The sequence below is a fragment of the Drosophila subobscura genome, chromosome O (genome assembly GCF_008121235.1).
Source record: "Drosophila subobscura isolate 14011-0131.10 chromosome O, UCBerk_Dsub_1.0, whole genome shotgun sequence".
Taxonomy (NCBI): domain Eukaryota; kingdom Metazoa; phylum Arthropoda; class Insecta; order Diptera; family Drosophilidae; genus Drosophila; species Drosophila subobscura.
Genome location: NC_048533.1, coordinates 13,438,775 through 13,465,711, shown reverse-complemented (window position 1 = coordinate 13,465,711; position 26,937 = coordinate 13,438,775). Strand labels below are relative to the sequence as shown.

Below are 26,937 nucleotides of genomic sequence, written 5' to 3'. Positions count from 1 at the left end.
AATCGGTAAAACAAATAGAAATTCCCTTGTTCCAAGAAAACAATTCATTGGCCAATAGTTACGATTTGCATCGCTCTTACAGAGTTATGTGCACAAATATGAACTATAATTAGCATTGGGCACGTGACTGCTATGACGTCTTGGCCATCTCCGCTTTGATCCAGTCCAAGTATTGATGCACGCGTGTGTAGAGGCCTGGAAAGTCTGGAGTGTCGCAGAAGTTGCCCGTGGAGGTGATGCCCATCACGTGGTACATGCACGGAAAGTCCTTGTGGTATGTCAGCACCGGACCACCAGAGTCTCCGTTGCATGTGTCCTTGTGCTCCTTGGAGCCGATGCAGATTTGAGTGGTGCCATTGTAGCCATTGGGCAGCTCTTCGTTCGGCTCGGACGTGGTGCTGCAGCGAGTGCCATAGTTATTCAGGCGCACCTTCCGCAGCTTCTTGGAACTCTCGCTGACAACCTTCACCTGTCCCCAGCCAATGGCAATGAATGTCTGATCGCTGGAGCCATCGTGGAAGGGCAGGCATGCCGGATGCTTGTACTCGTTGAAGGTGACGGGTCGACTCAGTCGCAGCAGTGCAATGTCATTGTAAATGATGGGATGAGCGTAGCCAGGATGCACCGTGGAATTGGCCACACCAAAGTCCTCCGGATCAGCGTCATCCTTGTCGTTGTCGAACTCGAGTTCTCCCAACCGAACCACATTCACTGCGCCACTGCAACAGAGAGAGGAGCCAGAGAGAGAGTTAAGCGAAGAGAATCTCCTCCCCGTTTGATACTCACTTCTCGCTGTAGAGGCAATGGGCGGCTGTGAGAACATGTAGATTGCTGATCAAGGTGCCGCCACAGAACCAATCGATTTCGTTATCTTCATCGCGATTACCCAGGCGAGCGGCGTGTGGAAACTCCTTGGGCAGGGCTGCTCCTCCACCGATAATCAGCGGCGTGTAGCTGCTGCACGTGTCTCTGGTCTTGTAGATAATCGGTGCATTCAGATAGAGCAGACTGAACTCTGATGTCTCCTCAAACACGCTCTTCTTGTAGGCAGCGCATGCTGTAGGACAGAGGCCATTGAATTCGTGTCAATAATCTCTGATTACTCACATCTGACTAGATCCTGATCTTGGGCTGTAGTCCAGTCTGTGGCTAGCCATAGCAAGGCAGCTCCCAGCTGTACAAACTTTATTGTAAACGCAGCTTGCATTTCCTCAGTCACTCGTCTTGTGTTGTACACTCGCAACGCTCGGGCAGCTACTGAATGAACCTCAATCAATAGGCGGACTCCATGTGATCTCCGCGAGGTTATCGTCCAGCGAGAGATTGAGATTGCCATAACCAGATGATACAGTGTTGAAATCAGTGACTATATTGATTATAAATCATATAAGCAAATGAATATTATGCGACCGATCTTTGAGGGTACAACGTGGGCATCTTTAAGCCGGTTTGCACTTAGAAAAGTTAGCAAAACTCTTGGCAATCGAAGCCTAAACAAATCTCTCGTTGATTGTAAAAATAGCTTATGAGTAATGGGACTCTGAATATCAATTACAAACCGGTTAAGTTTAGCGTTCTTCCTGGTACTCAAAACAAACATAAACACACAAAAAAGATAGAGATAAAGATTAATGTATTTGCTGCCCTTATGGACTTGGCTTATAAACGGAATAAATCTTCAATTGGTCCTCGCCAAATGCTGCTTGATCCAATCCAAATAGTAGTGGACCCTTGTGTAGGCACTGGGCACATCGGGCGTGTCGCAGGCAATGCCATTCGAGGTGATGCCCATCACGTGGTACATGCAGGGATAGTCCTTGTGGTAGGAGAGCACCGGACCACCCGAATCCCCGTTGCATGTATCCTTGCTCTCGGGCGAGCCAATGCAGAGTTGAGTGCTGGCATTATAGCCATTGGGCAGCTCCTCGTTGGGCTCCACGCTGGTGAGGCAACGCTGACCGTAACCCCGCAGCTGAACTTTCAAGAGCTTCTTCGACTGCTTCTGGGCAAACTGCCGTGCACCCCAGCCAATGGCAATGAAGGTCTCGTGGCGTTCGCCATCGTCAAAGGGCAGGCAGGCGGGATGCTTGTACAAACTGAAGTTGACCGCGCGACGCAGCCGAACGATGCCAATGTCATTGTAGAATGCTGGATGTTTGAAGTCCGGATGCATTGTGGTGCTAAGCACTTCAAAGTCCTCCGGCTCCGCATCGTCCTTGTCGTTATCAAACTCAAGTTCACCCAAGCGTACCACATTCACGGCTCCACTGCAGCAAGAGAGAGGAAAAGATTTAATATTTAGTGTAAAAGGTCGAGAGTTTGGACCCACTATTCGGTGTAGAAGCAATGGGCTGCTGTGAGCACAAGCCGATTGCTTATCAAAGTGCCGCCACAGAACCAATTTGTTTTGTTATCAGCATTGCGATTGCCCAGACGTGCCGCATGTGGGAATTCCTTGGCCTCAGCTGGTGAGCCGCCCACTATCAGAGGTCGCGAGCCATGGCAGGAGTCGACTGTCTCATAGGTAATGGGCGCATTGGCAAAGAAGAAGCTGATGGGCACACGTTCCTCGAACACGGTGCGCTTGAACAGTGTGCAAGCTGCAAGAAGCAAGTGCTAGGCTAGCGTTTATGTGTAAAATATCTGGAAGATGTATTTACCTTGCTGCGCGGCTGGATCAGGGCTCTGGCTGAACACTAGAGTACCGATGCCGCTCAGCGAAAGCATCATCAGCACCGAAGTCAGTAAGCGCATCGACATGGTTATGAATCGTCGATGAACTGCATTGAAAGACGAACGCTTGCCGACTGATTGAACTGCGCAGCGGAGAACGTTGCTCTGCTCTTACATTAACCAGAGAATCTCACAATCAGCTGCTGCCATAGATACCTGTTTACCGCAACACAGTTCGCTGGCTTAACATTTATATTAATGTTTGTTTTGTGCTAATGTACAAAGTTTAACAGTCTTAATATCTAAGGAGAGAGAGAGAACCCTTCTAATTAAAGTGTATTCCTTCCGAGTTAAAGGTCAGCAGGAGACGCATAAAGTCATCAATGTCCATGGATCTCGCACGTGATGTGGCCATGTCCAGTTCCTCTAGAATTTTGATGACCTTCTCCTGCATGTTGAAATCCTCTTCGAGTGGCTGAAAGACACAAAATAATATAAAATGTGAATATTTCTTTAGATTTAAATGTTTTGCCACCCACCTCGTTCCTCAGCGAGCGATATAATTTGTAGTTCTTCTCGAGCATTTCAATCACGGAGCTCACTTTGAAGGTGGCAGCGAGTGTTTTGTTTTTGCGCAAGAAGGCTATGCGTGTGAGGCCATCCCATTCGGTAAAGTTGACCGGTGGCGGGGGATTTTTCGGCTCCAGGCGCACCACACTCGACTCCACCTTTGGCGGCGGCCTAAAGTTATTCTTGCCCACCTTCATGAGCATATCCACGCGTGCCAGCAGCTGTGTGTTGATGCTCAACCGACAGTAGAGCTTGTCGCCCGGCTTGGCCACCAGACGCTGCGCGAACTCGCGCTGGAACATGAGCACGGCGCAGCGGAAGAGCGGCCGGTGCAGCAGAAGCTTGAATATCAGCGGCGAACTGATTTGGTACGGCACGTTGGCTATGCACAGGTCGAAGAAGGGCAGCTCCGCCTTCAGGAAATCACCGATGAGCACCTGCAGCTTGGGCTGCATCGGTGTGGCCTGCACACGCTTCTGTAACTCGGCGGCCAGGCGGGTGTCGATTTCGCAGGCAATCACCTTTTTGGCCTTCTCCAGCATGCGGACGGTCATGTTACCCGTACCAGGACCGATTTCCAGCACCACATCTGTGGGTCGCAGAGCAGCCTTCTCCAGCATGGTGGTTATCACCAGGGGATTCTTCAAAATATGCTGGCCAAAATCCTTGTTGAATACAATTCCTGCCATGAAACACGGTTAGAACTGCACTTGTTTGATTTGTTCACTGCTTCAACGTACCCTGCTTTTGCACCTCATTGTGAACGCGGCTCTTCTTCTCCGTCTTTACTTTTGGCATGGTTTATTCTTGTATTTTTGTCTGTAAAGTGCGTAAATTGTAGAAAAATCGTGTTTTGTTTTGAACATGTGCAGTTTAGGACAGTGTGACCGCAGAATTGTCGATAAAAGATACCGAAATAAAATATACCGTAAATATACTAAATGCACCTTCCCATTATACAAATATACGATCTTTTCCAATGTGGCAATGCTGTTTAAGCTCAAATGTGAATTCAAAATAATTCGTCAGGGCGGGTACATTTTTCATAGGTGATACCTTTTTATTTATTAATTAGTTTTCACTTAAAATTATAAATCAATTTTTGTTGTTTTCAATTTTGGTATCTTTGGTTATCTTCGCACAGGTCTGCGCACATCGGTACATTTGTTTATTACCATTTATTTAGTATCTGCTTTAACATTTTCACATTCTTCCTATCTTGGCTTTCTTTTCTTTTTTTTTGTTTTGTTGGATTTTTAATATATCATTTTTTGTTTTTTCTTTTTTTTACAACATATCAACTGTTGACTCTTGACTTTATCTTTACAGTTACTTATCTCTTTTGTTTAAACATAACTTAACTTTATTTATGCTCTCCGCCAATTATAGTTTGGTTACTTCTTCGGCTTTTGTTTTTGTGTGTGTGTGTGTTCTGAATACTATCTGTTAATGAATATTACTTTTGCAATGACTCTTCCTCTAACTACGCCTCTCCTGCTGCATCTCTTTCAGTTTTTTTGCGCTTTGCTTTGTACGCCACTCAATAAATAATTCAATATATTTATTTCTTAGTAGTTTTTGTAGTTAACAACTTTTAGACAATGATTAGGGGGGGCCTGGGCTGCCGTTTGTATGTGTGTTTTGTTTGTTCTTTAAGTATCTAAGTCTAAGAGGCGAAAGGTACATGAAAAAGTTGCACATATGTATCTGTTCAGTGTTTGTGTTCTTTGCTCTGGATCTGATCTGTGAGAGTAGTTCGAGCAGTACATTCAGAGTTATATGTTTAGTAGTAGTACTGGCTGGATTGCTCTCCGGGAGCCCTTCTTTGGCAAGCAATGACTTTTGACCCTATAGCTTTAGTGTGTGTCAGCAGGTTGAGAGTGGGAAAGAAGGGAGCATTCATTTGCTTTGCATATTTGAAGAGTGAGCTTATAGCTAACATTTGGTTTCACATTTCCCTATAATATTTTACTTGTTTCAGGTTCCGCGATTTGTGCTTTTCTTTTCATTCTCCCATATCCCATATACCATTTCCCTTGACTGTTTCTGTTCCCTTCCATTCTTTGTATTTTGTGTGTGCAACCAACAATATCTTCTATTCTGTTTGCCTGTTCTCTGACCTGACCTGACCTGCCCTCAACTGACCAATGGACTATACTCATATAAATAAATCATGTTGGCTGGATGCGTATATCTGGTGAGAGTTGTTGCTCTATTTGTTGTATATTTTTGTATCATTTTTTCTTTCATTTTGTTTTAATTGAATAGGGCTACTATTTGTCTATATTTTTCAATCTTTCAATCTTCTTCAATGGCCTGGATCGTCTAGCGATCGTTGAGCTCATTGTTTTATAAAATTATTCTTTTATCTTTTGTAACATTTTTGTTTGTCCTATGTCTTCTCCTTAAACTTTTCTTAGATTTGGTTTGCGTACTTTTGTTTATTTTTTATTCTTTTTTTGTTTTTTTTTGGTAAAATGCGTTCTTGAGAATACTTTAGGTTAACATTTAAATTGTAAATGGGTAACTAGCGCTTGCGCAGGGCTTGCTATTTCACAAATACATATTATTATTATTTATTATTATTATTATTATTATTAGACACTGGGGGGCGTTCATTATTACATACAGATTTTGTTGTGTTTATGCTTGCCTCTGACTCTGCATTTTTTTTGGTTTTGTTCCTGCATTTTTGTTTGTATTTTATTTTAGTTAACAACGCTGCTTATAGTTAATAAATCTCCTGTCCTTGAAGGGTACTTGGCTAGCCACATATCCTTCCACTATAATTATAAGTATATATTTTGTATTGATTTCTTTAAGCAGAATTCCTTTTTGCTCTGTGAATAGATTGGAAAACATAAAACGGAAACAAATATTTGCCGCATGAAATGTGTCGTATATTAAATAATAGGAATAACAACATTTAAATAAACAAATAAACAGATTTCGATGCGTTCTACTACAAATTTTGTTTCGAATAGAATTTAGCTTTGAGTCTTTGGCTTTAAAATCAACATATAATAATCGTTAATATTGTATCTCTCATCTCATCCTATCTCTTCCTTCTTTCATATAATTTCATTGTTATTTAACTTTTGTTCGGCCTTCTTTCTTTACGCTAAGTGTTTTTGTTTGTTATATAAATATGCCTTTAGTTTCACAATTTTCATATACTTTATGTGTGTATATTTTGTATGTATAATTTGTTTGCTTTCTTCTCCACTCTTTCACTTCGTCTTACGGACTAAACACGTTTCTTTTCTGGTTTGTATTCCATAATTTGTTTGTTTGTTGTTTAGTTTTTAGGTTTTAGTTTTTAGCATACATAAATTGATGTGAATTTTATAGACATTTGTTTGTTTTTAGCTCTTTAATTTCTATGATTAGTTAGCTTTACTTTCTCTTTGTTTTGTTTTGTTTTGTTGGTAAATTGTATGCGTTTTGTTTTTAGGATTTTTTGGCTTGATTTTTGTTTTAGTTTTGTTTGTTTTTGTTTTTGTTTTATAAATATTTGTATGTATAACAATAAGGTTAAATTTTAAAATAATATCGCTTTAATACTTGAGAAGGAAGTTGTGCAAGATTTCATTTAAATACATATAAAAACAAATTGAAATTAAATTTGTGTTTATGCTTTTTGGGGGGTGATTGGATTGGGGTGTATTTGTTTTATAGACGGCATGTGGCATTTTGTTTTATTTTTTTTCAGAGGTTCCCTTGAGATTCGCTTGGAGCAAGAGCTAAGCTTGGACGCTGTCTGCCCGTCTTTATGCCTGCCTTTAAGTGCGAAACTTGAGATTCGGCACGTTAAACAATCAATTAATCAATAAATAACTAATAACAAAATTGCACTTTTTGAGCCACAATTGCTGCCCACATTGGGCATTGACTAGATGGGTTCGGGTGCGGGGCGAGGCGGTGGATTGGCATGGCAAAACAACATAACTTCAATAAAGTACAAATACAATAAATAAATTAAAATTCTCTAAGCGGCGGAGACAGGCTCCATCCAAGTGTAGCTGCAGCTTGAAGCTTAAAGCGGAAGCGGAAACGGAAGAGGAATCTGCGGTTAAACTTAACAATTTCTTGGTTCTCACTGCCATCATTCAAATTCAAGTTGGGCAGCAGCTAAAGCAGCTAAGCTTTGGCACTGGTTCTTGGTTGTGTAGATGGCTATGGCTGGGTGACTGGGTACTTGCAATGTTTCACTTCTCTGATTCGAACCTAGGATTTAGAGCGAAATAAGGACAACGACTACAACTGGAAAACAGACAACAATGAAGCGAAACAATACGAATAGTTTGCTCGTGCTAGGGATATACGCTAGAGGAATACGCTAGACGCTAGATGCTACATGGTAGATGACACAGATGACAGTTGCTTGATTGATGCTAGATGACGGCACAGATCGATCTGTATGTCCACCCAATTTAAAACACTAACTCACTGACTGATCTATGCGGCCCGGGCCCGGTCCCTAGGGTGTGTCAGGGTATTGTTGTTTCGGCGGATCAGATCGTATGCGATGCCTCCAAAAGTGAAGGGGAAAATGAACAATGATCGTTGGGCCCTAGTAGACTTTGCGCTCTGGTCCGAACTTTGGATTGACAAACGAGAAGCCAGCGAACTCATCCTGATTGATGCAGCGTATGACATCGTTTCCGATGGGTGTCAGCACCGGATCCTCCTTGGTGAACTCCGCATCGAAATTGTTGGCATCGCGTGGATTTTTCTGCAGATAAACAAAAGATTAGCCAACCTGTATGAATGCAGTATAAATCTCTCAATGCTTACCATTTTTGGTCGGAATGGTGGCTTTATGTTGCGCTTCTCCAGCTCCTTCCAGTCGAGCTTACTGAAAAATGGATGCTTGCGTATCTCGTTCTCATCGCCAGTGCAGCCCAGACGCTGCTCCGGATTCTTGGTGAGAAAACCTGCACGGAAAGAGTGGCTACATTAGCAAAAGATGAGAAGAAAGCGGTTGAAACTTACCCTTTAATATGGAAACGGCTTCGCGGGACAGCCAAACGGGATAGAGGACATCGTCGTGCATGATCGAGTCGAAGAGCTCGTCCTCATTGTCAGCCTCGAACGGCGGCTGGCCGGCCATCATCTCGTACATGAGCACGCCGAGCGCCCACCAATCCACGGATGCGCCATACTCCTGCTCCTTGAGTATCTCCGGGGCAATGTAGTCGGGTGTGCCACAGAATGTTGTGGTTAGCATGCCGTTCATGATGCCCTCCTTGCACATGCCAAAGTCGGCCAGCTTGCAGTGCCCCTCCTGATCGAGCAGAATGTTGTCCAGCTTCAGATCGCGATAGATGACACCGTGGGTGTGAAGGAATTGTAGCGCCAATGTCACCTCCGCCGCATAGAAGGCGGCACGGGCCGCCTCAAAGCGACGCGCCTTCTGTATCTGGAACATCAAGTCGCCGCCATTCACGTACTCCATCACGAAGAACAGGCGGTCCGGTGTCTGAAAACAGGAATGTAACGCAGTCAGGAAGGGATGGTTGGCGGCCAACGCCAGGATGCGCTTCTCCGTCATGGTGCAGTCCACGTCGTCGTCCTGGATGATGGCATCCTTCTTCAGCACCTTGATGGCATAGATCTCGTCGGTGCCCTTCTTCTCGGCGAGCATCACCTTGCCGAACGAGCCCTTGCCCAGCACCTTGATGAAGTTAAAGTCCAGCAGCGAGCACTTGCCGGGGCGTGTGTCCCCGGTGGCTCCGCCCACGGCCAGGCTCATGCAGCTGCTGCTGTTGTACCCGCTGGTCAGCGTGCTCGTGGAGGTGGCCAGGCTGTCGGCCGACATTGTGCCACTGCGGAACGATGCACCGGGCACATTGTCCCCGTCTCCACCCAGCGAGGCGCCATAGTTATCCTCGCCACCCTGCTGATTCAAGTACTTGGAGCGGCGCGGCTGCTGGCCCTGCTTGTCCGGCGAGATGCCGAGCGAGCTGAGGATCTCGGCCATCTGCTTGGTGTTGATGCCGCACGTGTTGGCCACGTTCTTTTGGCAGCGCTTGTGCACATTCATGCAGCAGGTCTCGCACTGCAGTCCCTGCTTGATGAGTCCGTACAGCAGCGAGCCGCAGTGGTCGCAGAAGGTGAACCGCTTGTAGCTGTGCACCACAAACCGGTGGGGCACATTGACGTTGAATCTCTGGCCGGCAGGCACCACCTCCACTTTGGTCTGCTGCTAGACAAGAGTAATTGGAGTTGGAAAAGGAAGGGTTACCTTTGATCTGAGCACACATAGGTTAAGAGTATCGAGTTGCTTACCTCGTCTCGCATGCCCGGACACTTGGACACCACGGACAGATGACATTTTTTATGTACAACTAAGGTGCAGACTGCAATTGATGAGGGGAGAGAGAGAGAGAGACCAAAAACAACAATTTATCATTAATATCTTCACTCGAAACAGGGCAAACTGGGCAGAGCATGACTGAGTGCATTGCAGATTGCAGCTTATGGAGCAAACTCTAGACTCTAGACATACGATTAAATGTTTTGTTGTATATTTACAGGATATCATATCGTTTACTCAAGCTCATTGAAACATTCAGGGTTAGACACAATAACTCTCATTGATGGCATTCAATGGGAACTTTGGGTTCTCTCATCGAATAACAACATTGAGAGGGCATAAAATACGAATAATTAGTCGAAATCTTTGAGATTTCTTTGGTGCACAATTGGATTATTCACATGTTGTGTGTGTGTGTTGCTCAGGTGAGGTTTTAGTTGAGTTTTGAGTGCTCTGTGCCTGTGCCTGTGCCGCCAATTAGTGTTCGTTGAGGTGTACACAAAAGTTTTTTTAATCACAACATTCAGATGCTTCGGGCAGAATACAATTTTCCAAGACTTTGTTTTGATAGCAATAAATGAAAAGTGTAAGAATAGTGGCTACTTCGGTGGGCCCGAAGCTTTGAATATCTATCGAAAACTCCCAACGAAAGTTAGCTAGCATAAAAAAGTTTACCCAACTGAAATTTGGATTCAAGATAGATCGTTTTCTACTTATTTAAGGCATGCAATCATAAAAAAAGGTTATGTAGATTGGAATACAACAAATACACAGACAAACTTGGAGATTTTGAAGCTAATAAAATATAACTTGTCTTCTATGAAAAACCTAATAAATCCCCCGGAATAATATAAATGTAGTCCAGGGTACAGTGCATGGGTTTTATAAAACTTCCTTATGGTTTACAATTACAACGGACTTTTTGCCCCGACAGACACACAAATTAGTATAGCACGACGTTCAGTTCATTCTCTCTTGACTAAATGAAGGACAATGCAATGTGATGGCAACCCAATCGATTAGTAGTAGTGGTGCAGAGTGGACAGCAACAGTGCCGGGATACCAAACAGTCCAAAGAGAGAGAGTGAGAATGAGAGAGAGTGGATAGCAGGTGAACCGATGGTGCATCAATGGCAGAGTCCACTCTGGACAATGCTAAACACACTTGGCAGGGTAGTGCAGGGCACATCTCGACATCCACATCCACATCCAATCAATAAAAGCATTTATACCTTTTGTTTCACAAGGCAAAAAAAAAAAACGAAAACAATAGTGGTACATAAGGTAATAATGCAGCTAGACGAACAATATCCAGATGCTATTGTTCCTTCAATCGAATAGCAGCAACAGCATCAACAGCAACAACGACAAAACGACAACAACATGGACAACGACAACAACGACAACAGCAAACAACGAATAAAATGAGTAACGAACAACGAATAACGAACGTAACAAGCAAATGCAAAAGTGATATGGATAATGGGGGGAGCGGAGGAGCTGGCTCTCCACTCCTAGAGAGCTCCAAAGCACCAGGGCACCCAGGAGGACCCGTCGGCTCTGGTTCCGTTTAGTTTCGAAGCAAAACACATACCTTGACATTGATAGCCTTGTTTACCAATTCCCCTGCAAAAAGGCAAGAAATTCCATGGCTATTGTATGTATATATATTTTTTTGGTAACTGAATGAAGTTTTTGTGTGTGGTGTGGTTTGTGTGGTGTGTTCTGATGTGATGTGGTGTGTGTGTTTGAATGAATGAAGAAACCGCCAGTGGAAACCCAAAAGAAAATCAAGCATGAGCTGTTGATTCATGAATTGTTCCTGACCCCACAAAAAGCAGCTTTTAAAATGAGACCCAAGCCACTTGAATAGAAACCAGGGTTAATAATATCAATGGAAACAATAAATAGCTAATAGAAAATCAAAAATAAATTCTGCATTACCCGAGTGATGAGGAGATGATACATTAAGAACATAGAAATAAGAAAGATCAACTCAAATCGATTCAAATCAAATCATAAATAGTTTCAGAGCGATGATAATAGAGAGAGAGAGAGAGAGAGAGTGGAGGTGTGTGGATAAATCAAAACAAATCCCGAAACTAAATGCATGTTTATGTAAATATTAATCACTGCAAATACAACTTAAGAATAATGGTACGGTAGATGTTCAGCCCGGTGCGGCCGAGTACGGTGAGTACGTTTACGAATATTGTACGATTTATGTATGCCGGCGGCCAAGGCCGGAACGGAGCGCTTCACTTACCAGATAAACTGCCGACAATGCGAACAATAGGTGGGTTGACGCAAAAATGTTGCCATGAACTTGTGACCATTCACCTGGAATAGCATGAGATGCGCAAAAGGGTCAGTTAGCTGTGGCATTCCAGGGTATGTTGTGGGTTGGACTCACCTGGTGCACGCGTCGTCGCATGGCTCCACGACGGCGATTGAAGCCAGCGCGCTCTTTGAACTCCTTATTGACGGCCACAGTGCGTTCCACCTCGGCCTCAGCTTTGGCTTGATCTAAACAAACAGAACAAAAAGGATAAAGGCTTGGACTCATGACTTGCTGGACTTTTGAGCACCCACCATTGCATTTCTTCAGCTCAATGATGATATGGATCTTCCCCTGTGGCTCCAGGTTGACCTGCAAACAGGGAAATATGTTAGAAAGATGCATTTAAAAAGGATTCTTTGTAGACTTACCCATAGATCTGGAGCGCCTGTCTCGCTCTGCATAAGATCTTCGAACGATATAATACAATTGGCCACAAAATCATCCGGCGGCAGGGCCGCATCGTGAAAGACGGTCAAGTTGATGTTCTTGGCATTGTTAACATCGTGCACGAACTGCTCATTCCAGACAGGATCGAATGTCTTTGGGCGTGTGGTGGATCGATCTAGGAATGGAAAGAGGATTACTAAGGTATTCCCAGGGGTATTTGTTGGCTTTAACTCACCAAAGTGACTCTCGTCGACATCTATCGAGACGTAGGGATCAATGAGCTGCTCATCGGCTAGTTTGCCGAATGTTAGGTAGTGGCGCTTCTGGAAATCTGTTGGACGCAGGCCGCTCGCCTCGCACACCTTGATCTGCAGCTTGCCCGTAAACATTGTCATTTCCCCCCGTTTGCCCTTGCTGTGACTTGACCCTCCTGCAGATACAACTCCTCTCCCCTGTTGTGGCTTACTGGCTGTTCGGGTCTCTGGAGAGGGGGTTTATATCTCTTTATTGCAACGATCCCCGGTAGCAGCTGGCGGACTGCGTCACGTGAGTCAGCAGCGACGGTGGTTTGGTTTCAGCGGTTCAGAGAACAGCAGGAACCACTCTGTGGTCGTGTGTGGTTGAGGTGGTGGGTGGTGTGTGTCTGTGGGTCTCTGTGGCTGATCTGAAATTGCAAGATCAGATAAGAATTTATTAATGAAATGACCAATGACCGAGTGATGACGTTCAGAACTTTCTCTATGGGGCAATGAATGTTAGTGTAGGTCATTGACACTCATAAATATAATGCTATACACGATACACCCGATTCACTCTCCAAGGTCGCCCTCACATTGATGGAATCCACTCTTACATACACACACACACACAACTAACTGTAAATACATACATATGTATATGTATTATGTAGATATATGCATTCGTTTGGGGGGCATTAGGCAATCGCTCAAACGACAACAGTCCATGAAACGGAAAATCGAAAATAGTACACGACCATCATCTGTTGTGGTTATATTTTCCCACCACACTCCCCCACATCACATATAAATCATTATCATTCCCAGGAGTAAGCGGATGCAAAACTTTTTCAATCTTTCGCAATTTCGTTTCTCTTCGATCGTACAATAACGGTAAAGCGCTGAGAGTGTCTCTTTAATTGAGAGGAAATCCACAACAAAAAGGAAACGTTTCATAATAAGTACTCACAAAACGATTTAATTCAAAGGAATGTTTGGAGGGGTAGGGGAACAAGTTGTTTTTCTCAAGGTGCCTTCAATTTAGCTTTGATTAGGTCTTACATCTTTTGATGGCAATTTGTTGCCTTTTTTTATGCAAATTGTTTTTAATGCATGCACGGAATCGGTATGGGCACACACACCACACATAGGAGAGGAGAAGCTATTTTTTCAGAGATAAAACAACAAAGAAATAATAACAAGCAATCCTAATGCCTGCCCCTACCCCTATTTCCCACCCACCCACAACCTACTACAAGGCAGCAAGCAGAAGCAGCAGCAGCATCACACCAACACACAAAAATTCCAGCACCAACAATACACATGCACACACGCACACACACTCGAGACTGGAGAAGCACACGCGATTTACAGGTCCGGATTCCGCATTGGATAGAATTAGAATTAATATTAAATCCGGATTAACATTAGAAAACACAATTGGAAAATTTGTAATATTCTAATTGGGAAAAACGAAGGCGAATCTGAGTGTGCGCGTTGGTGTGGGTGAGAGAAAATAGAAGAGAGCGCAGCGCGTTTACATTACGTTACATTACACCTCAATTACCTTACCTTTGCTCTCTCCGCGTTGCTGCTGGCGCTCTCTTTCTGGCGCTCTCACTCCCTCTCTTTCTCTCTCTATTGTTGGTATATTAGAGAAAAAATGTTGAGCTATGTGTGCGAAAAAATTAAGGATGCCTTGACACTAGAACCCACACACACAGATACAGATGCACGCACACGCACACGCACCCTGTTTGCACAGTTGAAATTGGTTGTATCTCACGGGATTTTCTTTGTTTTTTCTGGCACTTCGCGAATCACACAATCACGTATCCAACATTTTCCATTCCTGACAATAGTTGTGCATTGCTGGGTTGAATATTTCCTCGATTTAATTCGTGTCGTGTGTGTATTAATTGATAAAAATTCACGCCAAAGTGTTGCATACGGACAAAGAAGAAAAAACGAGTGTTGTACAACCACTGACTGGATCACGCTCATTTTTTCGTGTCGTTCATGAGTGAACGAACCACTAAGTTCACATTAACCCACTTGACTTTTTATGAAAATGCACCACTAGAAAAGGTGATCAACTTGAGTTACTGCAATATAATAATTTAAAATAGCTCGATATGTTTAAAATGAGTGAAACGGCACCAAAATGTTCTAAAGCTGAATAAGGGATAACTGTCAGGGTGACCGTATTTAATCTATTTTGTGGTATATTTTTTACATTTTAACTAGCTTTGGTCACACTGAATACATGTTTATGTTTCACTTCACGGGTCTCAACGAAACAGAATTTGAGCAGAAATAGTGATTTAAAGTGACAATCCCTTATCCAAAATGAGTTCGGGGATAGTGCGTACTCCCGTCTCGCAGATAATCAACAACAAAGCTGACCAGGATGCCGAGGAGGAGCCAAAGAAAAAGTCCCGCGAGGATTGGCGCAAAGCCAAGGAGTTGGAGGAGGCGAGAAAAGCGGGAACAGCCCCAGCCGCCGTCGATGAGGAGGGTCGCGACATCAATCCGCACATTCCGCAGTACATCTCGAACGCGCCCTGGTACTATGGCACCCAGGGGCCCACACTGAAGCATCAGCGGCCACAGCACGAGGATGAGCAGGGGCAGCTGGACAAGCGGGCACCCAAGGGCCTGGACACCACCAAAATAGTGACCAAGTTCCGGAAGGGCGCCTGCGAGAACTGCGGCGCCATGTCGCACAAGAGAAAGGATTGCCTGGAGCGGCCGCGCAAGGTGCAGGCGAGGTATGCCGAATCGATTGTGGTCCACGACGAGCACATCGTGAGCGAAGCCTCCATTAACTACGACGAGAAACGTGATCGCTGGAGCTCCTACGATCCGGCCAATCACCGGGAGATTGTCGAAGAGTACGAGAAAGTGGAGGAGGCCAAGCGGCAGCTTAAAGCGGAAAAGCTTAAAAATGGTAAGGAAATAATTTGCTCACTTTCATGGATGAATTCTCACATTTTCCACCCTAATCAGATCCCGATGCGGAAATCTCGGACGAGGAGGGCAACGAGGACAAGTACGTCGATGAAGTGGACATGCCAGGCACAAAGGTGGACTCCAAGCAGCGGATTACTGTGCGAAATTTGCGTATTCGCGAGGATACAGCGAAATATCTGAGAAATTTGGATCCCAATTCCGCCTACTACGACCCCAAGACACGCTCTATGCGTGACAATCCGAATCCAGCAACGCCTGCGGAGGAGTAAGTGCTGCAAGCAAAACAGACACTCAATCAGTATCTAATAAATTATCCATTTCTAGAGCCGAGTTTGCTGGGGAGAACTTTGTGCGCTTTTCGGGCGACACAACAGCGCAGGCCACGGCTCAACTGTTTGCCTGGGAGGCCCATGGCAAGGGCGTGGATGTTCATCTGCTGGCTGAGCCCACGAAGCTGGAGCTGCTCCAAAAGGAGTACGAACAGAAGAAGGAACAGTTCAAGTCAAGTGTAAGTCGCGACATTTAATATTTATCATGAAATATCTTCATGATTCCTTCCTTGCAGACAAAAACTCACATTGTGGAGAAATATGGTGGCGAGGAGCATCTGAAGGTGCCGCCCAAGTCGCTGCTGCTGGCCCAGACCGAGGAGTACATTGAGTATTCGCGCAGCGGCAAGGTCATCAAGGGCGTGGAGAAGCCGAAGGCGCGCAGTATCTACGAGGAGGATGTGTACATCAACAACCACACGACAGTGTGGGGCAGCTTCTGGAATGCCGGCCGCTGGGGCTACAAGTGCTGCAAGTCCTTCATCAAGAACTCCTACTGCGTGGGCATGCAGGAGCCGGAAGGCTATTCAGACCATCAGCAGCAGGCGAACAGCTCCGCCCCAGCAGAACCTGTAGAAACATCCGCTGAAGTCGAAACCAGAATCCAAGAAGATGAACCACCGGAGAAGGTCGCCTCGGAGGCAGAATCTGCGCCAAGTTCGGAATCATCCTCGGAGGAGGAGGAGCCAGATGTGCGCGAGAAGAAAAAGTCAAAGAAGAAGTCCAAGAAGCGAGAAAAGCGAAAGAAGGCCAAGGAGCAGCGCAAGCGCAAGGAGGCGAAAGAAAAGGAAGCCAAGGAGAAGGCGGCGGCAACAGAAAAGAAAATGCAAGAGGACTTGGACGATCGCAAGAGACCCTACAACAGCATGTACGATGTGAAGGCGCCCACCGAGGACGAGATCGAGGAATGGAAGAGGAAGCGGCCACGCGATGAAGATCCCATGGCGCAATTTCTCTGAATAAATGTTAAATAAAATAAAAGTAACCACGAAAAAACTTGCACAAATAGAAATAGAGTAAAGTTTAATCTTAGACGATCGCATACTGCTCGTAGAGCAGCTCCCTGATCTTGTAATATTCCTCCGACAAGCAGCCTTCCATGGCCACTTTGCCGGCATCGACGCGCCGCAGCGCCAGGGTGCCATTGGTGCACCAGAGCACGCCGCCCGAGAACTCCGAGTTGATGTTGTTGCGCAGGAGAATCTGCTTAAAGTCCGAGAGCTTCAACTCGTTGATGAGCACCGAATTGTGGACGGGAATCTCGTCCTCCTCGAGTGTCTCTAGTGTCAGAGTTTTGCCCTCCTGCATGGCCGCATCCTGCTCGACGGTCACCTCCATGGCCGTGGGTGGAGCGTCGATGGCTTTCAGACGCATGCCCAGACGGCCATCGACCCAGGCCACCTCGGCATCCTTGCCCTTCTGGAACTGCAGCTGGGAGACCAGACCCTCGGTCAGACGCACTTGATAGATGTGAATCTCTGTGGTCACATCGATGATCTCGCCCTTTTGCGGCGTGAAGACGCGTGCGCCCACATTCTGCTCGCAATGTTTGGCCACCACCTGGGTGCCCTCTTCGGTGCCATGGACAACGATGACGCGACGCGGTCGCAGCTGGGAGAGAATTTTCAGCATGGATTCCCCATCCGAGCGGCCCTCGAAGTCGATCCGTTGGATTTGTGCATTCACTTCGATCATTTTGCGTTGATTAATCAGCTTTGTGGGCTTCTCCAGCAGCTGGACATCGGTGTCCATGTCACCATTGGCCGGCTGTTCAATGCCTGTGCCCGGCTCCTCCTTCTTCACATTTTCCTTGTTCGGCTCCTCGGGTGGGAACTCGGTGTTGTTCATGTCCGCAATGCGATAGTCTTCCAGATTGATGATCTCGCCGTATTCGTCGTACTTGATCTTCTCCTCGTGGTAGGGGAACATCACATGGTGGCGTTTGTTCGACTTGAAGAAGCCGGAATGATGACGTCCCTCGGGGCGAACGACAATATCGTGTTTGCCCGTGATGACGCTCATCTCGATGTCATCTTCAGACTCGGAACTGCTCTCCTCCTCGGGTTCCGGCTTGGCAATCAGCGGATTAATCTTCTCGCCTTGTGTGCGCAGGTACTCCTCCAGTTCGGCTCCTTCCAGGTCCACGCGCCTACGCACGTCCAACTCGATTTGCCTGCCCGGCGCATAGTTCTCCACCAGGTCCATGGCCAAGGTGCCGGGCGAGGTGCGTGTGGTCAGAATGATGCTGTTGTTGGCATTGCTGGCCCACTGAATGAAGAGATCTCGCGTAAAACCGCTCTCCAGGTCAGGGGTGCTGGCCAGCACCACCTTCGGGCCGGCCGGCAGCTTGTAGACATCCGCCAGCGTGTGGCACAGCTGGATGTGCTTGAACTGGAACGGATTGTTGCGAGCTCCCTCAAAGGCTTTGGTCAGCTTGTCGCTCATCCACTCGATCTGTGACTTGGCGAACTCCACCACGTTGTAGCTGACGTTGTTCAGCAGGGCCAGCGAGTAGGCCATCAGGCCCGACTCTTTGTTCTTCCACAGCTGATCCAGCATGTGGGCCAGCTCCAGCATCCGACCCGCCGTGTCTGCGGCTATGAGAACATTTCCATTGTTCCTCACGGTTTGCAGAATGTTCGTCATTAGCTTCTCGTCGCGGGCACGTCGTCGCGCCTGCTGGTATTGTGCATTGTAGGCGTCGGTTATGAGCAGCGACGGTCGCTGCAGTCGGTCCAGCTCGCAGCCACTCAGATGGCGCTCCTTCTTGTGGTTGAAGTCGGTGGCATAGACAATATCCTCCTCGCCGACCTTGACTATCTTCCAAATGGTGCCGCCAATCATGTGGCCAGCATTCAGAGGCGTTATGGATATGCCATAGCCTTTGCCCTTCAGCGAAACTGTTTGGTTGTACTTCAGCTGGGTGATCTTCTCGAAGGCGGTGTCCACATCGTCCAGCGAGAACAGATCAAAGTCTCCCATGTTGAAGTGGGACATGTACAGATCATACATGAACATCTGTCCCATCTTGAAGACTGGTATCGTGGCATAAATGGGACAATTGAGTCCCAGTTTCCCCACCAGATAGGGCAGGGCGCCCAAATGATAGGCGTCTGGATGGGATAGCAGCACGGCATCCAGTGTGTGCACTTGCCTGGAATGAATGTTCAGAATTGTTTTGTTTATTTATTGTACTCTCCCCACACATGCACTAGCACTCACCTTTTGAGTTCCTTTATGAAATTGGGATCAAACTTCTCGTCCCATCCGCAGTCTAACAGAATTCGCACATCGTCAATCTGGAGTATGTAGCATGGCGGCGACTCATCCATTGCCCCGGATATCGTGTGCAGCTTGATAATTGAAGTCATTTTAGGCAATAAACCATATAAACAAATGCTGGAAATTTCGCCTGCAAAATTATGCCGGGGTCTAGGGCTGCACAACAAATATACCAAATTACTGAGAAATACTCCTAAATACAGTATATACTATCTGAGTGCTTGAAATCATGAAAGTAGATTCACTAACTTTTCCTAATGATTTAATACAAAGAAAATGATATGATAGGCTTACGGGAAAAGAAAGCAGAGAGAGGGAGAGAAATTTTAAATGATCGTTCTGTCGCAATAAGTGTCACAGCTTCTCTAATTTACCGGTTTTTTTTCGTATCTCTTCAATTGCATATTGGCTTTGAAGTTTCTCTTATAATATCCCATTGCATTTTCCATCAACTCCAGCCCAATGTTATTTTAGCTTATCAGTTCAAAAACTTTGGGCATCTTATCTCTTTATTGGTTTAGCATTTTGCAATTATTTTATCTGAAGCACCTCTTAGCTTAATGATTCAGTCTGCAGTGCCTGTGCAGCCCTGGTGCTGTCTGCATAACAAGCCTTATATTACACTTTGATCAAATAATTCAAATATTGACGGATATGTGTTACAGTTGTGTGGCAGGTGTTCGTGTCCAGACCCCGCTCCAACATAATGTTTGTACGGATCCCGTATCGCCTCCACATTTACGACTTGCTGAAGACCATTGGAATCGTTACGCTCATCGTGTACTTGGCGCTGCCCTTCCGGTTTGCGTCCCACTACGACTACATCGATGGCGCTCACATAGAGGAGGCGCTGCTGCCGCAGGTCACGCTCAATGTCTCCCTGCAGGAGGTGTTCGAGTGCACCTACACGGACATCATTGCCAACAACAGATTTGTGTACAGCAGCGCCCACTACCACGAGAACGTCCAGCATGAGGAGGAGATCAGGCCAGGAGGCGAATTCATGCCGGAGCATTGTCAGGCGCGTTACAGCACCGCCATCATTGTGCCGTACCGGCAGCGGGAGAAGCAGCTACACGCCTTCCTCACCTACATGCACAACTATCTGCGCCAGCAACTGATCCATTATCGAATATTTCTTGTCGAGCAGTACGACCAAAAGCCCTTCAACCGCGCCATGCTCTTCAACATTGGCGCCAAGGTGGCGGCCGAGTACGGTTTTCCGTGCCTCATCCTGCACGACGTGGACCTCATGCCGCTCAACTCTGCCCAGATGTACGCCTGTGTGGAGAAGCCGCGTCACATGTGCTCTGCGCTGGACCACTGGCGCTTCCACCTGCCCTACCAAGGCCTCTTTGGCGGTGTGGTGTCCATCACTTCCTTGCAGTTTAAGCAGATAAACGGCATGTCCAATCTCTACCATGGCTGGGGCGGCGAGGACGACGATCTCTATGTGCGCATAATGGCCGAGGCGATTGGCATCTGCCGCTTTGCACCGGAGTACAGTGAATACACGATGCTGAAGCACAAGCCGGAGCATCGCAATGAGAATCGTGTGGCCCTGCTTCGAGCTGCTAAAATGCGTCAGCACATGGATGGCCTCAACTCGCTGGTCTACAAGGAGGTGGAACGACGAATGCACAGCCTGTTTACGCACATTCTGGTGGAGACCTGAGTGCGGCCACTCAGTATTGTTAATTAGCTTTTAGCTTTTAACTATTTGTTAGGGAACTAGCACTAGGACTAGGATATCAGTGGTGGATATCCACCCAACCCGGGGGCTTGTTAGTTAGTCGCACTTTTTAGTGGCTGGCATTTTGAATTGTTTTAGATTTGGGATGCACAAAATGTAGTTTAGCAAGAGATTAGATACTTTAATCGTGATATCTCCACTCATTAGGCTAAGACGGGAAACAAAGCTGTTATGGAAAATAGTAGTACAATGTGGAAATCTTTTCAATAAGACTATAATTAATCATGATTAAGCACCACACGCTCTGCCATCTGCCAAAAATAATAAATGAATGAAAAAATGTGCAAATTGTTTGTTTACTTTTGGAGGATTTAATCCACACAACAGAACAGATTGGAAATATAATTTTCGATGAAAATAAAATAAATAATAAAAGTGAAATCTCACTCGAACTTGACGGCTACTTGTACTTGGGATCGAATTTAAATGATTATTTGCTGTATGTAAAGAATCCCTTGAAAAGGCTAGACACCTAGTCGTTGATTCTGCTTGGTTAGAGTTGCTAAATTTACATAAAAAGATAAGTCAAACAGCTCTCGAATTGATATATATTGTAAAATATAATTAAGGAGCAATTGCACAATGCACCGGAGGGGGGAGGGGAGGACAAGTACATGGATAGTTGGTTGGTTGGCTTTTTGTCTAGCTAACAATAATAATACATACACTAAAATTAATGCTACATGCATCGTTTCACATTTGATATCGTTTGCGTTTGCGGAATGTGACAACGAACAGGCTGCCCGGACCAATAGGACCCGCACTTCACCTGCGTTAAAATCTACATAATATAAGTACATATAATTTAAAATGTTTTAAACAGACACACACACACACTCACATAAGGGACACCCACATTCGTACAGGTAAATTAATGTATATTAAATATATGGAATTGGTTAATTTGGCTACGACTGTGTCTAGTTCAAGAAGTTAAGTATGTCCTGCTGGGAGAGTGCATTGAGGTTCTGGTTATCAGTTGCCTGCATCAACTGTGACTGCGTCTGCGGCACGAGTGTGGCTGGTTGCGCCATGGCCTTGTTCATGGCCAGACTCTGCTGCTGCTGCTGCTGCTGCTGAATGCTGTTCAAGCTGTAGCCCGTTGGATAGATATAATTTACTTGTGGCTGCTGCAGCGTGTACATATTGGCACCGTTCGTATTGCTTGGCTTAGGGACGCCCCCACTGCCACTGCCACTTCCAAAGGGATCCAGATTGTCCAGCGATGAGAAGTTATTGTTGCTGGCCTGCGGTGATGCGAGCTGGTGGTTCATCACCAGCGGATTGGCACTGTGCCAGCCATTGTTGGTACTGGGCGCTGGTGCCAGGCTGCTCAGGTTGCTTTGCATCAGCGAGGAAAGAATGTCTGGCTTTGTAGCTGCTGATGCTCCTCCTGCTGTTGTGGGTGCTGCGGGCAGTGCGGGCGCCACGGCTTGCATGTTCATTGTATTGTGCGATATTCTGGAATAGCAAAAGGATTTGGATTCTTGAGTTTTCAGTGCTTTGTGCTGTGTCGGCTGACTCCTACTTGAGCTGTTCCCTGTTCTTCATGGGCGCCGGAGTGCTGGCAGCGGCGACTGGTGCACCCTGTGACTGACCCACCGTAAAGCCGGAGAACATGTCATCGTGGTTCTTGTTGCCATTGCTGGCACTAGAGGCGGAAATTGTGCTGCTCTCCATTTCGTTGGCCAATATCTCGGAAGCATCTTTGGGTCTGCAAATTATATTAAATAAATCTCAATAAAAGCATTCCAAGGGAACAAGCTTCGATCTTACTTATTGTCGCGCTGGATGGTGGAGAGTTGCTGCAACTTTTCGCGCTGCTCTTGCTCCACGCGGCCCAACATCTCCTTGATCAGTGCTATTATCGTATTAAATTGAGCAATGGTCAGGCCATTCTCCACGCTAAGAGGCACTAGGAATGGCACGCACTTGTGTGCCATCACATCCTTCGTGATTCCCAGCTTCGTGTTGGTCATGGCTATTTTGTAGATACCTTTTGGGCAACGACAAAAGAATGTAAGTGGTGGAAACACAATTGAGGCAAAGACTGCGACTCTCACCTATGATGCCCATGATAATGGCTGGCTCGCGGCTTTGTATTTGCTGCAGGAAGGGCAGAATCTCGTCCAGCACCAGCCACTTGTCGAGGTTCTCCAGCAGCTTGCCTATGGATATCAGACAGTTGACCTTCACCGACACATTGCTGCTCTGCAGGCAAAGCTTCTTAATGCGCGGCAGCACCGAGTTCTTCATGGCGTTGTAGTCGATCAGCGTGGAGAATGTGGGCAGCACGGCCAGACAGAGTTCCTGGATCTGGGGCATGTCGCACTCCAACGAGCGATACAGCAGCGGCAGCACACTCTGCTTCACGTCCTCTGCGGGTGTGAGCTTCAGCAGGAGATCCATTTTTTGCATGAATATCAGCAGAATCTGTATGGGATCCGTCAGCTTGAAGATGGGCTTCAGATGGGGTAGAATGTGGTCACAGTACTCCCGCTGGCTGCTCATCTCGGCTATCAGCAGGACATTGGGCAGCACAAACGGAATCATTGGCGAGTTGACGAACTCCTTGACCAGATAAGGCAGAATCGAGTGCAGATTCACGCGGTGCGGCAGCGTAGGAATGATTTGCGGCAGTCCCTTGTAGAACTTGGACTTTTGCAGATTGTCCCACTGGTACAGCGAGTCCAGATAGCTGAGCGTCTTCACGCCCACATCCTGGAAGTACACGATCTGCTTGAGCTCGTGCAGTTTGGGCCGCAAACTAGCGCTGGGATGCAGCAGCGCCTTCAGACTCTCCGTCAGCTCATTGGGAACGGCGTTCATTGCTGGATACTTGCGCTGATTCAATTCGTTGCAATATCGCCTGAAGCCGCTGTAGTCGCTGCCAAACATCTTCAAAGGCTTGCCCGCATAAATGGTAAAGATGAGCACACCTGTGAGGGATTGTGGGAGATTATTGCAAATGCCTTTAGCACAATTATTTAGTGCACGAACCCAAGGAGAAGAGATCACTGTCCGGGGTATTCACACTGTTCAGGGCCAGCTCGGGCGCCGTGTACTCCAGACTGGGCTGGGCCAGAACATGCATCGATGTGGTGTACTCGCGGCAAGGCCAATGCGGTGTGCCATCCGTTGCCGGCTGATTGGCTATGCAAAAATCGAAGCCAAACAACTTCCAGCTGCGATTCTTGTTGATCACAATCGTCTCGGCACTGATGTTGCGGTGAACGATTTTGGCGTCGTTGTGCAGGAACTGCAGGCCGTCAAACAGCTGCAGCAGACCGTGTCGGATTTCCACGTCGTACAGCTTCTTCTCGGAGCGCACGGCATCTCCGACGACGTTAGACAGCGAGGCGAAAACGGGCTCCGTGGCAAAGGCCAACGAGTCGCGACTCTCCTCCAGCGGATGCTGCACCGTCAGCACATGCGGATGTCGGATTTTGGTTAGCTGCTGCACGCCCCGTCGCAGTGTCTCCAGCATCGTCTCTCTGTCGTCTTTGGACCAGCGTTCCAGGAGCTTCTTTTCGAACACAAAAACGGACACTTCCTGCTTTGTGCTCTTTTTGTAGCCATTGTAGACCTTCCACATGAGACCTGTGCATGTGTAGGATGTGATATAAGTCGCAATCTGTTAACGTTGCTCTCCCCCACCCCCACTCCCACTCTCACTCACCCACTCCGGCGGTGCACACCTGTTCCAGGACCTCGTACTCCCGTGTTACGTTGTTGCCGGGCAGCACACCCGACAGCGTGGACACCGTGTGCACTGCTGACGAGTAGAATTTGTTTATCATGTCCATCCTGCCTAGATATGTGTGATTTTGCAGCAGCAACGGGTCCAGAGGTAATTGCAAAATACGTTTTTGCAAAATTCTTTTTGTTTTAGTAATCAATAATAATTAGTGATGGCCGATAGTCCGATTACAAAATCGGGTCTTTATTAACAGTGTGACCGCGGATTTATGCTAAAATATACCGCCTGGCACTCCGAAATAAACCGCAATTGTTGTCAAAATATATCTTTTTTGTTTTAATTTTCTATGTCAATCAATGTTTTCAAGAGGAGATAATTAATGGAAACTTGTCACAACACAAACTGCGTTAAAACGATCAAAACAACACAATCATCCTCAGTGTTGCACAATGCGGAACTTTTTAAATGCGCATTCAAATTGTCCGTTTGCTTTGTTTTGCCTCCCTCTAAACGGAACTTGAATTTTAAATCTCTGTAATTGGCAATTATTTTTCTATAGCCGGCACTTATTGGTACCGCCTCTTTGTTGACAAGGTGAGCCTGCTGGTGGTCGCAGATCAAGCCTCCCCAACAAATTTGTTTAATAACATAATTTGTATTCTCCCGATGTGTTACCATTAGGAGGAATGTTTTGCTGCAGCAACCAGAAAATACTTCAGGCATGACAGAGTCTGATTAAGGTTATACGGTCTGCTCCATAACTGTTGCCTGGTTTTTTGTTAATTATTAACTATAATCAAGAGCGGTGATCTCCATATGATTTGTTAATGTGGAAAACGCGCTGCTAAATGGTTTTATTGAGGACTGTCAACGCCACGTGTTGCTCGTTCAAAGGTCCTCCACGAAGGTGAAGTAAATATTTGTGGCAGCCTGCGTCTTTTTGTTGAATATCCAGTCGATGAGTAGCAGATAATCGCCCGTTGGTATGGGTGTTGGCAGCTTTTCGGTTCTCAAATGGAAGTCCCTGATCCTCTGCATGCCCTGCAAATGGAAGCTCTTAGATATTTCCCAACGAAAAATCCTACCTTATTGACTCACCACATAAGGACACGTATGATTGATCGTGGAGAATTCCTTGAAGAGGTCCCAAACTATGCGTATCAATGCACTGTTGCGCCTCCGAATGAACTGGCAGCCATCAAAGTTGACTTTGTACAGCCAGGGCTTGTAGCCGTTGGCACGCTTCATGAGCTGCGCTTTGACAAACACATTTGTGACCGGATGATGCAGCATGGCATCCAGATTGAGGCACACCTTGTTCCGACTGATAGCCCTCAAGCGGCAGACACCAAACTCCACCCAGGATTTGTTGTAGGATTCGCAGACGGCGTTGGTCATCTTGAAGATTGTGGCGCCCTGAAAAGAGTATTTTATTAACGATTCTTCACTTTAAATATTCAATTAAATACACTGAAATAATGCTGCAAGAGCACCTGGAGCAGACAAATGGCCAGCACTCTCCTCATGCTGGCAGAATGGTTTATGTGGAATGTTTAATGCGGTCTCCACGCTTTTGTTTGCCACCCCCCATCATCATTTGGGTACATGAACATGTGTAAAAAACTCGCCTGAATTTATAGATTTGTATGTACATTAGCGGGCAATCAATCAATTGAGTTCTCGTTAGCGGACCACCATTCTGTTACCCTCTAGTTTGAGTTCAAAACAAAACGCTAAAACGCTGAATGCATATTTATTCGCATGGCGTATTTTTAGCTCAACCTCTGACAATGTTAAACAAAACAATTCATTCAATCTATTAACTAGTCAAACTCCTGCCGGTGCACAACAATATTGCGCCACAATACCTTGACTAAGTACATTGTATTTCCATCCGAACTTTGTGGCCGTCATCGCGTAATTATTATTTAAATGCTTCTGCATTTTAGTCACAGTGCGTTAACTTGGCTTTTACGACTGACCGTCTGTTAGTCTGTCTGCACTTTGGCATTGATCGGGCAGACCAGGGAAAGAGTTTTCCGCAACTCTCGACTCATTGTGGTAGGTGTTTCCACCTTTGGCTTCTCAATCGGGCAAAAGTCGGAAGTCAAGTTTAAGGGCGAATATATTTGTAAAATATTCCGAGTGCCACAAATATGATGATGCATGCACCATAATTCACGCGTCGAGTTGAGTGTCATACAGTCGTCGCTGGGGACAAAGTTGAAGTGATTTGGCGGTTCTGTTTTGGGCCAGTTCCAGTACAAATCTGTTAGTCAGATTGAACTCTAAACTGTCTGACTAACTGGCTAAACATTTCCATGTTTTCGTTAATGGCTCGTTGCACTGTCAACACCTGTCAACAGCAACAACA

The 26,937-nt window shown here is 46.1% G+C and overlaps 9 protein-coding genes across 13 annotated transcripts; 2 read left to right on the top strand and 7 right to left on the bottom strand.

The window, feature by feature from the left end:
- Positions 1 to 86: 86 nt before the first annotated feature.
- Positions 87 to 1,268, bottom strand: LOC117896892 (serine protease snake). Its single transcript, XM_034805424.1, has 3 exons — positions 1,108 to 1,268; positions 787 to 1,057; positions 87 to 719 (listed from the first exon to the last, which is right to left on the bottom strand). The coding sequence occupies exons 1-3, from the start codon at positions 1,205 to 1,207 to the stop codon at positions 131 to 133; spliced, it is 960 nt and encodes a 319-aa protein (XP_034661315.1). The 5' UTR covers positions 1,208 to 1,268; the 3' UTR covers positions 87 to 130.
- Positions 1,269 to 1,611: 343 nt separating this feature from the next.
- LOC117896893 (serine protease snake) lies at positions 1,612 to 2,821 on the bottom strand. Its single transcript, XM_034805425.1, has 3 exons — positions 2,661 to 2,821; positions 2,330 to 2,600; positions 1,612 to 2,267 (listed from the first exon to the last, which is right to left on the bottom strand). Exons 1-3 carry the CDS (start codon positions 2,758 to 2,760, stop codon positions 1,679 to 1,681), a joined length of 960 nt encoding a protein of 319 aa, XP_034661316.1. The 5' UTR covers positions 2,761 to 2,821; the 3' UTR covers positions 1,612 to 1,678.
- Positions 2,822 to 2,911: 90 nt separating this feature from the next.
- On the bottom strand, positions 2,912 to 4,120 carry LOC117896895 (probable dimethyladenosine transferase). Its single transcript, XM_034805428.1, has 3 exons — positions 3,984 to 4,120; positions 3,213 to 3,925; positions 2,912 to 3,148 (listed from the first exon to the last, which is right to left on the bottom strand). The coding sequence occupies exons 1-3, from the start codon at positions 4,039 to 4,041 to the stop codon at positions 2,999 to 3,001; spliced, it is 921 nt and encodes a 306-aa protein (XP_034661319.1). The 5' UTR covers positions 4,042 to 4,120; the 3' UTR covers positions 2,912 to 2,998.
- A 377-nt stretch (positions 4,121 to 4,497) lies between these two features.
- LOC117896888 (probable cleavage and polyadenylation specificity factor subunit 2) lies at positions 4,498 to 19,263 on the bottom strand. 2 transcript variants are annotated; one of them, XM_034805418.1, is made up of 4 exons: positions 19,051 to 19,263; positions 17,877 to 18,982; positions 7,398 to 7,402; positions 4,498 to 6,298 (listed from the first exon to the last, which is right to left on the bottom strand). In XM_034805418.1, the coding sequence occupies exons 1-4, from the start codon at positions 19,197 to 19,199 to the stop codon at positions 6,257 to 6,259; spliced, it is 1,302 nt and encodes a 433-aa protein (XP_034661309.1). In that variant the 5' UTR covers positions 19,200 to 19,263; the 3' UTR covers positions 4,498 to 6,256. The 2 variants fall into 2 exon arrangements, with proteins under 2 accessions (XP_034661309.1, XP_034661308.1); XM_034805417.1 differs by lacking the exons at positions 4,498 to 6,298; positions 7,398 to 7,402 and having other exon boundaries at positions 16,837 to 18,982; positions 19,051 to 19,261.
- Positions 6,945 to 12,931, bottom strand: LOC117896889 (protein kinase C). Of its 4 annotated transcripts, none has more exons than XM_034805420.1 (10): positions 12,526 to 12,931; positions 12,272 to 12,465; positions 12,155 to 12,212; positions 11,976 to 12,088; positions 11,829 to 11,902; positions 11,157 to 11,188; positions 9,535 to 9,605; positions 8,239 to 9,448; positions 8,041 to 8,180; positions 6,945 to 7,978 (listed from the first exon to the last, which is right to left on the bottom strand). In XM_034805420.1, the coding sequence occupies exons 1-10, from the start codon at positions 12,683 to 12,685 to the stop codon at positions 7,817 to 7,819; spliced, it is 2,214 nt and encodes a 737-aa protein (XP_034661311.1). In that variant the 5' UTR covers positions 12,686 to 12,931; the 3' UTR covers positions 6,945 to 7,816. The 4 variants fall into 4 exon arrangements, with proteins under 4 accessions (XP_034661311.1, XP_034661310.1, XP_034661312.1 ...); XM_034805419.1 differs by having other exon boundaries at positions 8,239 to 9,451; positions 12,526 to 12,930; XM_034805421.1 differs by lacking the exons at positions 11,157 to 11,188; positions 12,155 to 12,212; positions 12,272 to 12,465; positions 12,526 to 12,931 and having other exon boundaries at positions 8,239 to 9,451.
- LOC117896891 (pre-mRNA-splicing factor Slu7) lies at positions 14,778 to 16,829 on the top strand. The gene is made up of 4 exons (XM_034805423.1): positions 14,778 to 15,476; positions 15,536 to 15,764; positions 15,824 to 16,007; positions 16,065 to 16,829. Exons 1-4 carry the CDS (start codon positions 14,876 to 14,878, stop codon positions 16,785 to 16,787), a joined length of 1,737 nt encoding a protein of 578 aa, XP_034661314.1. The 5' UTR covers positions 14,778 to 14,875; the 3' UTR covers positions 16,788 to 16,829.
- Positions 19,264 to 19,694: 431 nt separating the features above from the next.
- LOC117896966 (beta-1,4-N-acetylgalactosaminyltransferase bre-4) lies at positions 19,695 to 21,150 on the top strand. Its single transcript, XM_034805510.1, has one exon. It carries the CDS (start codon positions 19,817 to 19,819, stop codon positions 20,783 to 20,785), a length of 969 nt encoding a protein of 322 aa, XP_034661401.1. The 5' UTR covers positions 19,695 to 19,816; the 3' UTR covers positions 20,786 to 21,150.
- A 250-nt stretch (positions 21,151 to 21,400) lies between these two features.
- Positions 21,401 to 24,785, bottom strand: LOC117896965 (SCY1-like protein 2). The gene is made up of 6 exons (XM_034805509.1): positions 24,543 to 24,785; positions 23,864 to 24,463; positions 22,927 to 23,802; positions 22,640 to 22,859; positions 22,392 to 22,577; positions 21,401 to 22,324 (listed from the first exon to the last, which is right to left on the bottom strand). The coding sequence occupies exons 1-6, from the start codon at positions 24,667 to 24,669 to the stop codon at positions 21,784 to 21,786; spliced, it is 2,550 nt and encodes an 849-aa protein (XP_034661400.1). The 5' UTR covers positions 24,670 to 24,785; the 3' UTR covers positions 21,401 to 21,783.
- Positions 24,786 to 25,400: 615 nt separating this feature from the next.
- Positions 25,401 to 25,988, bottom strand: LOC117897324. The gene is made up of 2 exons (XM_034806094.1): positions 25,662 to 25,988; positions 25,401 to 25,604 (listed from the first exon to the last, which is right to left on the bottom strand). Exons 1-2 carry the CDS (start codon positions 25,959 to 25,961, stop codon positions 25,452 to 25,454), a joined length of 453 nt encoding a protein of 150 aa, XP_034661985.1. The 5' UTR covers positions 25,962 to 25,988; the 3' UTR covers positions 25,401 to 25,451.
- Between the last annotated feature and the right edge of the window lie 949 nt (positions 25,989 to 26,937).

Excerpts from the sequence above, each read along its gene's own strand:
- LOC117896891 (XM_034805423.1), top strand. The coding sequence starts at position 14,876 with ATGAGTTCGGGGATAGTGCGTACTCCCGTCTCGCAGATAATCAACAAC. Across the intron at positions 15,765-15,823 it reads CCAGCAACGCCTGCGGAGGA|AGCCGAGTTTGCTGGGGAGA; the intron begins GTAAGTGCTGCA and ends ATCCATTTCTAG. Across the intron at positions 16,008-16,064 it reads AGGAACAGTTCAAGTCAAGT|ACAAAAACTCACATTGTGGA; the intron begins GTAAGTCGCGAC and ends CCTTCCTTGCAG.
- LOC117896888 (XM_034805417.1), bottom strand. The coding sequence starts at position 19,199 with ATGACTTCAATTATCAAGCTGCACACGATATCCGGGGCAATGGATGAG. Across the intron at positions 18,983-19,050 it reads TTCATAAAGGAACTCAAAAG|GCAAGTGCACACACTGGATG; the intron begins GTGAGTGCTAGT and ends CATTCATTCCAG.
- LOC117896895 (XM_034805428.1), bottom strand. The coding sequence starts at position 4,041 with ATGCCAAAAGTAAAGACGGAGAAGAAGAGCCGCGTTCACAATGAGGTG. Across the intron at positions 3,926-3,983 it reads CAATGAGGTGCAAAAGCAGG|GAATTGTATTCAACAAGGAT; the intron begins GTACGTTGAAGC and ends GTTTCATGGCAG. Across the intron at positions 3,149-3,212 it reads ATCGCTCGCTGAGGAACGAG|CCACTCGAAGAGGATTTCAA; the intron begins GTGGGTGGCAAA and ends TGTGTCTTTCAG.
- LOC117896965 (XM_034805509.1), bottom strand. The coding sequence starts at position 24,669 with ATGGACATGATAAACAAATTCTACTCGTCAGCAGTGCACACGGTGTCC. Across the intron at positions 23,803-23,863 it reads CAGTGATCTCTTCTCCTTGG|GTGTGCTCATCTTTACCATT; the intron begins GTTCGTGCACTA and ends AATCCCTCACAG. Across the intron at positions 22,325-22,391 it reads AAGAACAGGGAACAGCTCAA|AATATCGCACAATACAATGA; the intron begins GTAGGAGTCAGC and ends TTGCTATTCCAG.
- LOC117896966 (XM_034805510.1), top strand. The coding sequence starts at position 19,817 with ATGTTTGTACGGATCCCGTATCGCCTCCACATTTACGACTTGCTGAAG.
- LOC117897324 (XM_034806094.1), bottom strand. The coding sequence starts at position 25,961 with ATGACCAACGCCGTCTGCGAATCCTACAACAAATCCTGGGTGGAGTTT. Across the intron at positions 25,605-25,661 it reads ATCATACGTGTCCTTATGTG|GGCATGCAGAGGATCAGGGA; the intron begins GTGAGTCAATAA and ends TTCCATTTGCAG.
- LOC117896889 (XM_034805419.1), bottom strand. The coding sequence starts at position 12,685 with ATGACAATGTTTACGGGCAAGCTGCAGATCAAGGTGTGCGAGGCGAGC. Across the intron at positions 8,181-8,238 it reads AGCCGTTTCCATATTAAAGG|GTTTTCTCACCAAGAATCCG; the intron begins GTAAGTTTCAAC and ends CTTTCCGTGCAG. Across the intron at positions 7,979-8,040 it reads CACCATTCCGACCAAAAATG|AAAAATCCACGCGATGCCAA; the intron begins GTAAGCATTGAG and ends GTTTATCTGCAG.
- LOC117896893 (XM_034805425.1), bottom strand. The coding sequence starts at position 2,760 with ATGTCGATGCGCTTACTGACTTCGGTGCTGATGATGCTTTCGCTGAGC. Across the intron at positions 2,601-2,660 it reads TGATCCAGCCGCGCAGCAAG|CTTGCACACTGTTCAAGCGC; the intron begins GTAAATACATCT and ends TGCTTCTTGCAG. Across the intron at positions 2,268-2,329 it reads CATTGCTTCTACACCGAATA|TGGAGCCGTGAATGTGGTAC; the intron begins GTGGGTCCAAAC and ends CTCTTGCTGCAG.
- LOC117896892 (XM_034805424.1), bottom strand. The coding sequence starts at position 1,207 with ATGCAAGCTGCGTTTACAATAAAGTTTGTACAGCTGGGAGCTGCCTTG. Across the intron at positions 1,058-1,107 it reads AGATCAGGATCTAGTCAGAT|CATGCGCTGCCTACAAGAAG; the intron begins GTGAGTAATCAG and ends TCTGTCCTACAG. Across the intron at positions 720-786 it reads CATTGCCTCTACAGCGAGAA|TGGCGCAGTGAATGTGGTTC; the intron begins GTGAGTATCAAA and ends TCTCTGTTGCAG.